Below are 12010 nucleotides of genomic sequence, written 5' to 3'. Positions count from 1 at the left end.
CTATCGGAACAATGGCGGACACCATTATCTCCATCGCCGCCCTTATGAAATACTTTTTCGACGAGCATAAAAGTGGATCCGGAGGATTATAAATCTGATCATGTTTTGACTTTTATACATTCTGATCACATGACATGTGAAAACGGCCTAGCCCGCACGAAGAATAAAAAAGTACCGATTTTCTTTGTTTAGAACCAAGCTACTGGTTGCTGGGCGGTCGTGACGTCCGACTATTGAATCCTATTCGAACCTCCAAAATCGCTCTCTAAGCTCTGACTTTTTTTTTCTGGTAAAGTAACTCTTGCCATTCTCCCAAATAATAAAAAAACTGAATTTGACCGTCGTATCATTCTTTATTCTTTAATTATAAATTCAAATTTTATCATGTTAGTGCAATGTGTTGATGTAAAATACTCACCCACTCAACCTATGAGATCAAGTATATCAACACAGTTTACCTTTGACAGTTATAGCTCCTAATAGGGGTTACATTGCCCTGCTCTGGAAAATCCCATGTTTTAAAATGAGGCCAGAAATCTCGTCCTTCAATGAATATCGATCGATTTATATGACCTTCATCTTGGCCATTTAAATCGATCGATATTTGAAGGACGAGTCTTCTGACCAAATTCTAAAATATGGGGTTTTTCCCAGAGTACGGTAGTATAGTGAGAACGAATCATCTAGCTATAGGTCTGAAAAGAATAACAAAAAGCCGAGTGACGTCAATTTCATTGATTCTATATAACATCCCGACATGAAACCGTTTTGAGACCACGGGTCACATATATCATTTTCTGTGTATTTTTTTTTGTTTTTGTTTCGTTTTGTTTTGTCTTCTTTTTTTTTGAGTTATCAATTTTATACAACTAACTATCGTTAAATCCCATTTTTGAAACGAATATTCACAAAAGACCACGAACCAAAAGGCAATCGGCAGACGTGAGGACGGCAGAGTATCTAGCGTGGATAGCTCTTGGCGGTGACCTCAGACCAAGGGGGTGTGAGAAGGTCGCGTGCGGAGTTGTTGACGTATACACAAGGTTTGGTGACGTCATTCGCATGAAAAATGTCCTTGACCGTGACGCTATAGAATGAATGGTGGTCTCGTACTTGTTGCATGATGGTTCTATTGTTATGATGGTTTATTATTAATAATGATGACAGCGCGCATAGCATGGCGTGCCTTGCATGTGACTATCGATGTGTTTTGCATGTAGATTGGTTATATTATAAAAGAAATACGCCTAGATTGGTTATATTATAAAAGAAATACGCCTCACGCTACCACAGCAGCATTAGATGCCATCGCCCAGGCGATCCACGAAGGAATATAGATAGACAATCCATCAAAGAAAATGTCTGATGTCAACAGGAATCACCCATGTTGATGAAAGTGAGTAAATTTGGGGATTAATGATCATGCCAAAGGGGAAAAAAAAGAAAATGCCTGAAGTGGGGATCTAATTCGGGACCTTCCTCACGGTATAACTCCTTAAACACTCGGACACTTATAAGCAGATGACGATACCATTTTTAAAACAAAATTGCCCACAATGGAATTCAAACGCAATATCTTAAAGACTCGAGTCCGACAGCTCTACCATGATGACATGAAGCAACCAAAAAGTTAATTGACGGCAAGGAATAATGCTCTTTTTTGCTTCCTGAGGATTGGGGTTGTCAGCAGTTGTGTCCCTTGTGACGGCACGTGCGACGCGTTTAGGTCATGTCAGCACCTGTAAAAAGGAAGTAATTGGGATAGCAACAAAATAAATCTAGATATAAAATTAAAAGCACACACGTCAAAAATAGTAAGACAAAAGGGAATGGAACAAATAAGGAACAGATGTGTGTTTTTCCAAGAGCATATTATCATTATACATCGTTTGAAATCACCAAAAAGTCTCATAAAGACACAAGCACAGGATCCCACTAAGAGGAACCCACTCAAATGCTTACAACACATTCGAACCAACAAATATAACAATACATAACAGAGAGATGATTTACAACGAAAACAATATTATCTCCAGAAACTATAACTAAACATTTGACTGTTTGCCTCCAAGCGAAGGACTCTGTCTAGAGAAAGAACAAAACCAAGTCATCTCAATCCAAGATAAAGACAGGAAGCATGTTGGAAACCAGATATAGGGGGAAAGAAGACACAAAAATGGACTTTCTTACTCAAAATAGGAGGCCAAGAATCCATGAGACCATTTCGAATATATGCCTTAACAACACCATCTCATCCCTGACCTCTCACTCGTCTTTCGGGTTTCGTCAATCTTGTTTTGCTGAAAAAGGGTAAAACCCGAAACGTCCAAATAATATGTCCTCTTTAATCAAATTGATACCTCCGTTCAGTGTGACTTTTGTTATTTATAATTCTCATAATTTCTGAACAACAACATTCAAATAGATTTTCATTCCAGTAATTATACGATTTCATAATACAAAATGTCCAACTCTTTTACTTAGGTTTTATGACACCTCTGTCATCCTCGTCTTCCTCTCCCGTCCCTTCTACGTTTTTAGTTTTAATTTCCATCTCTCTCTCTCTCTCTCTCTCTCTTTCTCTCTCTCTCTCTCTCTCTCTCACTGTGTCTGCCTGTCTGTCTGTCTGTCTGTCTGTCTCTGTCTCTCTCTCCATCTCTCCATGCATCACTTACGGTTTTTGTGTGTGAGTGAGTGAGTGTGTATGTGTGTTTGTGTGTTTGCGTATGTGTGTGTGTTAAAATTTCAACTTTTTGATTATTTCCACTGAAATGGCAAATTCAACCACAGAAACCCCACTCCACACAACACAACAGTTCCTGTGGAGCGCCATTGAGTTCAACCAAATTTCGAACATCTCTGAGTATTTCAGTCATTTCCAGAAATGAATTGCGCATGACGGCATGACAATTACACATGTGTTACACTAGTCAGACTTCCGCCGTTGAATTCAATAAACCAGTTCTCTGATAATAATGGAATGGAAATGCTTGATCAGAAATGATGTCCCCTTCCCCCACACACCCACACCCTTTATCACTCTCAGCTTGGCGCCATTCACTGTTTGACTCTGTTGACCCGGAAATCATTGTCAAAGAAGATGTGACGTCATTTCCGATTTGGAGAAATATTTACAGGTCAACATAAATCAGATGTAGTCGATGCAGGGAGTGCAACATTAATAATAATATTTTATTGTGTAATACTTGCATAGTTAGTATATGCGACTGTTGCATGTCTATTTTGGGGTTTCGGCATTTAGCGCTATAGAAGGGTATTTTATTATTATCGTTATTATCAACGGTGGAAGTAATTAATTCTTACACCATTTTATACACCTGTCTTTTGAAAAGTCTCCATATACTCAAGTTTTGAATTTATATTTGAAAAATATATTTTACAAACATTCAAAACGTGACTCTACCTCGTTTATTTTCGCTTTGCTTTTCATATATGTGCATATCTAACTATTAATTCCTATATAATTTATTCATTTGGTATGGTTTGCTTTGTTTTCTTATTCATAATAATTGTTTATCCCCCTTTGTTTTGTTGACGTTTTGATCATTTTCTCAATCAGACATGTTATCATTTCAGGGTAAGAAGGTCATCAGCAGATCAAAGGATAGCAGAATTGCAGGCTATATCGGGCCTGTCACGTGGGAGGACGCGCAGCCGCTATAGAGTAGCTCACGGTGTATTCGACCCTAAGAAAATGTAGGTTAACTGTGCTAATAATAGAAACCGTCTGTCTGACGTCGAGTTCAGGGGGCTGTCGGTATTGTGGATGTGTGGACAGCTAGAGCTCCGAGGCGGCCAGCTAGCTACCTTCCGACTCCCCGAAACATGCCCGACTCAAAACATTGTTTTGTATTGTGTCTGTGTGTTCTTCTGTCTTGCATACTGCGATTTGATTGGTTGGAAGAGGGATTTTGTTATGAATTCTCCAATCTCGCAATATCCGGTCGCCATGCATACCACGTGGTATTCGGCCGCTTTCTGTTGTCGAGTCATCACCGTACTTATTTATTAAAATCTTCTTTTAGATTATTTTTTTTTGGGTGTGGGGTGGGGGGTGGGGGGGGGGTCCTTTAGCTGATTTAAAAATGACAATGACTTCGAAGTTCGTTAGACATGAGTAGTCTACTTTCAAAACGTGATGACACCCCGCTAAAATTGTCAATTTGACACACAGATAAATATAATTAGAAATGGAGAAAAATCTAAATTTAGAAAAAAAAAGAAAGAAAAGATTCCATCGATCATGATGACACGCAAACACACACAAACACACACAACACACACACATACACACACATACATATACATACACACATCACACACACAACACACACAACACACACACACAACACACGCACAACACAACACACACACATACACATACACACACAACACACACACAACACACACATACACACACACACCGACATATTAACCATCATAACAAATTATATTTAGCAATCAAAATTATTTATTTAAAGAGTATAGTTCACTATCTATGGCATATTCTTCTCAAACTGTATTTATATTATGATGGGATTTTTGTCTATAATCGGTATAATGTCTTCATAGAATAGACAGGTAGATAACCACGCCTCTCGGACAATCGTCATAATGTAAACAATGGCAGTGATTGGTAGACACAGCAAACTACACATGTTTTACTATCGATGGTTTGTGCTTAAGTAAAATACTCACTGTTCTACCGCTTGATCAATAGATAGAATGCGCTTGGCCAAGGAGTTCACAACATTGCCATCCGGAAGTATAACGGACCAACACACAAACTCTGTGTAACCGTGAACTTTTATAGTCTGGTTAATACAGTTTAGTGAGAACAACTCACAAACGCGGATAGCAAAACAATAACAAAGGCCTGAGTGACGTCATCTTCGAACTATCTATAGAACAAACACAGAAAATTATGTGTAAACCTTAACATTTATAATGTGATCAAGAAAATCGTCTGATAACTAGTCACCCATATGACGGTATGAAAACAATAACAATGATCAGAGAGGGGTCGACTTCATTCACGTTATTGTTTATAAACAACCAACTATGTTTGTCCGAGCACGTGTGAAGGTGTGTCACAAATTTCATGTTTTGATTGGTCAAAATATCTACTGGTTAATTCCACAATGATCGATTTAAAAAGTACTTTTTACTCTTCTATTGTAAAGAGTGATAATCGACACACATATCAGAACAACGTTTAGAAGCATAAAATGAAATGTTTATTTTTATATTCGCACTGCATGTAACTCACAATTAGTTATTTTTACTTTGTTGATTGTCAGCATGAGATTGAAAATCATTGTAAGTTGTATCTACTTGTAAAGTGTGTAGCGACACGCACACTGTGTTGTGTGTATCATATGTGCTTGCCATAGTTTGTTGACAGTATATGGCGAGAAACCAAGGCTTTCAGTCCAACAGTTTGTGAGTAATTATCACAAAGTATTAACAGAGCGATGGTTCGAACTGTCATGCTGCACTCGAAGACTGTATGTATGTATCGCCTTTGTTGAAATTGTGAGTAGTGCTCAGGATCTTTAAGGTTGATTGATTCGTGCCACAGGGATATATAGATAGAGTGCGCTTGACTAAGAAGCTGACAAAATTGCCATCCGGAAGTATAACGGACCAACATACAAAACTATGTGTAACATTGAATGTCTATAGTCTGGTTAATACATGTTAAAATTGTGAGTAATACTCAGAATCTGTGGGGCTGATCGATTCGTGTAACAGGCATATCTATAGAACAGTTGGCAATGGCGTTTATTGTTTACTCTATGCACCAGGGTTGTGGCTTTGTCAAGAATGAACAAGAAGTAAGGACATCTTCAAATCTGTCTATAGCCTTTGACCTTTGTAGTTTAATTGGAGACTGAAATGAAAATACGGAGACATGTATCTTAGGGGTTCCTTCAATGTTGTGTGGGTGTTCAGTGTCAAGTCGTTAAATATGGCATTCGTGTATTGATGGTATGTGTTTTAATAAAACACACACAATTTTGCCCGCTATATCGATCGCACAAATACACACAAAAATTATAGTTTGGGAGAATTTTGTGAGAAGAAATCATCCAAACTGAATATAGGAAGCTGCGAAAAGCCGTGCTAAATATCAATAGACACCTAGATAACCACGCCTCTCGACAATCGTCATAATGTAAACAATGGCACTGATTGGTAAACATAGCAAACCTCACAGGTATTTTTTTACAATCGATGGTTTGTGTCTATGTAAAATACTCACTGTTCTAAGGCTTTATCAAGAGAACCAAAACAGAAAACTATGTGAAAACTTTAATGGATCGAGAAAATCTTGTGATAACTACTCACCCATCTGGCAGTATAAAAAAATAACAACGACCAGAGAGAGGTCGAGTCCATTCGCATTATTGTTTATAAACAACCAACTATGTTTGTCCGAGCACGTGTTAAGGCGTGTCTCAAAATCCATGTGTTGATTGGTCAAAAATCGACTGGTAAATTTTATGATAAATGAAGAGCTTGCGCTAGAGGATGTTTACAGACTTGAGACGACATGAAATAGATACACACCTTCTTCTATTAAAACTCAATACTGTTCAACAGTCGTAACGTCACTTCCTTCTTAATGACGCATGGTAACTTAGTAACACTGGCTCTAAACTATCGGACAATGGCGGACGCCCGTATGAAATATTTCCCCGGCGAGCATAAAAGCGTATCCAGAGGAAAAAAAAACCCCATACATTTGATCATGTTTTGACTTTTACACATTCTGATCACAAGGCATATGAAAAGTTCTAGCCAGCATGAAACATAAAAAGTAATGATTTTCTTTGTTTAGAACCAAGATGGACGCCGTTGCCAGGCGGCGTGACATCAGACTGTTGAATCGTCTTGTCAATTCTGAAGTTTCGCGTCTCTTATATATTGCTGTCTCCAGTTTAATTGATATAATTACGTGAGAACTAATTATTCACAGGAAGTCTAAAATAGTAAAAAAAGAGCTGAGCGACATAAACTTGGTTCCTTCTGTAAATTGCTTTCCAGTTACAATTTTAGAACACGCCTGCCACAACGTGTAATGACTTTTGTGTTATTTTTGTCGTTGTGTTGCGTGCATCCACAATGTGTTAACATTGCGTACGATATGTGTGTTATTTGTCATTGCGTAACGTACATTACACAATGTGTTAACAATATGTATCTTATTTGTGTTATCTTAGCCATTGCCTTTCGAGCATTACACAATGTGTGAACAAAGTAAATGGTTTTTGTGTTATTTGTGTGTATTTAATAATGTGTTGACATTTTGTACGTCATCTGTGTTATTTGTCATTATGTTGTGTGTATTCCACAATGTGTTAATACTTTGTACGTCATCTGTGTTATTCGTCATTGTGTTGCGTGTTTTCCACAATGTTTCAACTACCTTTACGTTATGTGTGTTAGTTATCATGTTATTAATGCTATACTTTGAACAATGTATAAATAATGAAAAGGTAACAAATATTCGATCATATAAAGGCATAACTATTCTCGTAGCGGGAACTAAAGACATATTCTTTTGATGACAGGGGTGGGGGGGGGGGGGGGGGGGGGGGGTGGAATGTATGATCTTCATCGACGACCAGCAGATATTTAGGCTAGAAAAATAAGATGTCATCACTCTGATACCAGAAAATCATTGGCACAATGTATTTAACCAGTCCTTCGATCAATGAAGGAGTAGGTTACACACATTGAATCATAAGGTGACATAACTATTTCAGTAGCAGGATGTATATGCAGATTCTGAGGATTATGGGACGCAAGCGAGCGAAGATATATGATATATCTATATTGTTGATCAACATATATTTAGACTAGAAAATAAGATGCCATCACTCTGATACCAGAAAATGAGTCACACAAGGTTTGTATCCATTATTCCAGCGCACTATCCATTAACCCCCCCCCCCTCCCCCCTTATCACCCATAGGTAAATCGTCTCATCCGTTACGATGCAGCCACATTTTTATCATTCTGATTTCTTTTGTACATCATAATATTTGAACAAGAATGTTTGCTATATATAGTCAAAGTATATCATCAATGTGTTGAAGCGCAATAGCAAGAACTAACAGCTATTGTGTTTGAGTGACATAAATCTATTTCTGTATATGTTGGGTGTGACGTTTTGGGGAGAATCCCGGTAAGGAGAGAGTTAAACGTCCTCAACGGGTCTCCCTGACCAACGTCAACACATAACATGCAGAACGAGCAATGACACCTGTTTGATAATATTACAATTTTTTTTTCCAACAGGACAACGCTGTTAACGGTCAGGTACTCATTTTACACTTGAATACATTGAGAGAATGTGAGTAAAGAGCCGTTTCTAAGGACTCAACTATTCGTCGAGTGAGGCTCGAACCCTAACCTTCCGATCCGAAAGCGAGTGTATACCGACAAGGGCAGATTATAGCCCAGTGGTTTTACACTTACAATGGGATTCAACAGTCGTGACGTCACTTCCCTCTTATTGACGCATAGTAACTTAGTAACTGGTTCTAAACTATCGGAACAATATAAAGTACTTCTCCGACGAGCATGAAAGATTATCCAGAGGATAACAAACATTATAAATCTGATCATGTTTTGACTTTGAAACATTCTGATCACATGACATAAGAAAAAGTTCTATCCTGCATCAAGAATACAAATTACCTGATTTTATTTGTTTAGAACCAAGCTGCTGGTTGCTAGACGGACGTGACATCAGATTATTGAATCCTTTTGAAACAGGAACTAGTTTTTTTAACATCCCACTTTTCTTTCATTTCTATGACAAAAGAGTAGTAGTAGACCTTAATTGCCATAAAATTGTTTTCTCTCCCATGGCTGCGGTTGTTTATGTAGTGGAAAGAGGAAACGATCAGATTTGACCAATGCTGAGATGGCAGCCGGCAACGCTCTGACGGAGGACGAGAGGTATAATCTTCTCAAGGCTATCATCACGAAGGCCGCTATGGATCATTCTGTTTAATGTAAGGAGATTGGTTGGAGTGGTGGTGGTGGTAGTGGTGGTGGTGGTGGTGGTGGTGGTGGTAGTGGTGGTGGTAGTAGTGGTGGTAGTTGTAGTAGTAGTAGTAGTAGTAGTAGTAGTAGTAGTAGTAGTAGTAGTAGTAGTAGTAGTAGTAGTAGTAGTAGTAGTAGTAGTAGTAGTGGTGGTAGTAGTAGTAGTAGTAGTAGTAGTAGTAGTAGTAGTAGTAGTAGAAGTGGTGGTAGTTGTAGTAGTAGTAGTAGTAGTAGTAGTAGTAGTAGTAGTAGTGGTGGTAGTTGTGATGGTGGTAGTAGTAGTAGTAGTAGTAGTAGTAGTAGTAGTAGTAGTAGTAGTAGTAGTAGTAGTGGTGGTAGTTGTAGTAGTAGTAGTAGTAGTAGTAGTAGTAGTAGTAGTAGTAGTAGTAGTAGTAGTGATGGTTGTGGTGGTGGTGGTGGTAGTAGTAGTAGTAGTAGTAGTAGTAGTAGTAGTAGTAGTAGTAGTAGTAGTAGTAGTAGTAGTAGTGGTGGTGGTGGTGGTGGTGGTGGTGGTAGTGGTGGTGGTAGTAGTAATAGTGGTAGTAGTGGTGGTAGTTGTAGTAGTAGTAGTAGTAGTAGTAGTAGTAGTAGTAGTAGTAGTAGTAGTAGTAGTAGTGGTGGTAGTAGTAGTAGTAGTAGTAGTAGTAGTAGTAGTAGTAGTAGTAGTAGTAGAAGTGGTGGTAGTTGTAGTAGTAGTAGTAGTAGTAGTAGTAGTAGTGGTGGTAGTTGTGATGGTGGTAGTAGTAGTAGTAGTAGTAGTAGTAGTAGTAGTAGTAGTAGTAGTAGTGGTGGTAGTTGTAGTAGTAGTAGTAGTAGTAGTAGTAGTAGTAGTAGTAGTAGTAGTAGTAGTAGTATGTAGTAGTAGTAGTGAGTTGTAGGTGGTGGTGGTGGTGTAGTAGTAGTAGTAGTAGTAGTAGTAGTAGTAGTAGTAGTAGTAGTAGTAGTAGTAGTAGTGTGGTGGTAGTTGTAGTAGTAGTAGTAGTAGTAGTAGTAGTAGTAGTAGTAGTTAGTAGTAGTAGTAGTTAGTAGTGTGGTGGTAGTTGTTGTAGTAGTAGTAGAAGTTAGTAGTAGTAGTAGTAGTGTAGTAGTAGTAGTAGTAGTTAGTAGTAGTAGTAGTATAGTAGTGTATGGTAGGGTGTGGTGGTGTAGTAGAAGTAGTATGTAGTATTAGGTAGTAGTAGTAGTAGTAGTAGTAGTAGTAGTAGTAGTAGTAGTAGATAGTAGTGGTGGTGTTGTAGTAGTAGTAGAAGTAATAGTGTAGTTAGTAGTAGTAGTAGTAGTAGTAGTAGTAGTATGTAGTAGTAGTAGTAGATAGTAGTAGTGTAGTAGTAGATAGTAGTAGTAGTAGTAGTAGTAGTAGTTAGTAATAGTAGTAGTAGTAGTAGTACAGTAGTAGTAGTAGTAGTGTAGTAGTAGTAGTAGTAAGTAGTAGTAGTAGTAGTAGTAGTAGTAGTGTAGTAGTAGTAGTAAGTAGTAGTAGTAGTAGTAGTGGTAGTAGTAGTAGTAGTAGTAGTAGTAGTAGTAGTAGTAGTAGTAGTAGTAGTAGTAGTAGTAGTATTTGTTGTTGTTGCATTACCAGGTGTAGTTGTCGTAGTAATAGAAGTTGTGGTAAATAAACAACCCCTAAATGTCTCCCCTTCCCCGGATTGAAGGATATTAAACTAATATTGTGAGATTTTCATCATTTTATAGAATTCACTTAGCACAATTTAGAAAAGTTCATCAAGCGAGCTATTTCAATGTCAAAGATATATAATACAGATGCTAGAAGGGAAGGAGTGGCCATGTTGGACTCGGTCACACCGATTGTAATGATAGAATACAATAAACTCAATATCAAAGTACTCGTTCTATTTGTATGGGTTATTCTGACTATGTCTCAAGTTTCTGATCACGTGACTCTAATTCACTCAATAGACATTTGTTATTAGAACATTCTCTAATTTTATCATCTTTTTGTGTCTTCCCCAGAAAAACAAAGAAACTACATTATAATTACAAGGGAGAGGAGGGGGGATTGATTTTAAAAAATAAATTTGATGAAATTCTATAATTTGTTTCTTGAATTATCTTTTAACCTTAAAACGTGGCGTAAACACAAGCCTCAAATATAACATCCTTTATCGTTGTAAACTAAGACTGTAAACAGAATGCATTCATTTTCCTATCCTGTTCGTGAATAATTAGTGTGTCATAGACGCTACACATTTATGTAATTTACTCACAACAAACACATGAAACATACCAGCAAACAAAACTACGTGTAACCTATTACTATTTAAACGTTTAATTACTGAGAACTAATCCTTCAGAGGTGTTCTAAAAACAATAGCAAAGATAAATAGGATTCAATAGTCGTAACGTCACTTCCTTCCTAATGACGCATGGTAACTAAGTAACACTGGCTCTAAACTATCGGAACAATGGCGGACGCCCGTATGAAATATTTCTCCGGCGAGCATAAAGGGTAGCCAGACGAGAAAAAAAAAACAACATAAATTTAATCGTGTTTTGACTTTTACACATTCTGATCACAAGGTATATGAAAAATTCGAGCCAGCATGGAGAATAAACAGTAATGATTTTCTTTGTTTAGAACCAAGATGGCCGCCGTTACTGGGGGGCGTGACATCAGACTATTGAATCCAATTGAAAGAAGTTTTAATTGAATTCAGTAGTCTGATGTCACGCGCCCGGCAACGGCGGCCATCTTGGTTCTAAACAAAGAAAATCATTACTTTTTATTCTTCCTGCTAGCTAGAACTTTTCGTCCCCTTTTCGTATGCCTTGTGATCAGAATGTGTAAAAGTCAAAACATGATCAAATTTATGGGGGTTTTTTTCCTCTAGAAACGCTTTTATGCTCGCCGGAGAAATATTTCATACGGGCGTCCGCCATTGTTCCGATAGTTTAGAGCCAGTGTTACTAA

At 37.8% G+C, this 12010-nt stretch overlaps 1 protein-coding gene across 1 annotated transcript; it reads left to right on the top strand.

The window, feature by feature from the left end:
- Positions 1-891: 891 nt before the first annotated feature.
- Positions 892-9050, top strand: LOC144979064 (uncharacterized; the record flags this gene model as incomplete). The annotated part of the gene is made up of 3 exons (XM_078925678.1): positions 892-1043; positions 3598-3717; positions 8923-9050. Coding segments are annotated over 3 exons (399 nt in total), but the record flags the coding sequence as incomplete, so codon positions are not given.
- Positions 9051-12010: the final 2960 nt, after the last annotated feature.

The sequence above is a fragment of the Berghia stephanieae genome, chromosome 8, assembly GCF_034508935.2.
Source record: "Berghia stephanieae isolate SIO BIC M18660-M18661 chromosome 8, UCSD_Bste_1.3, whole genome shotgun sequence".
Classification (NCBI taxonomy): domain Eukaryota; kingdom Metazoa; phylum Mollusca; class Gastropoda; order Nudibranchia; family Aeolidiidae; genus Berghia; species Berghia stephanieae.
The sequence above is the reverse complement of the archived record's forward strand: the minus strand, read 5'-3'. Positions and strand labels throughout refer to the sequence as shown.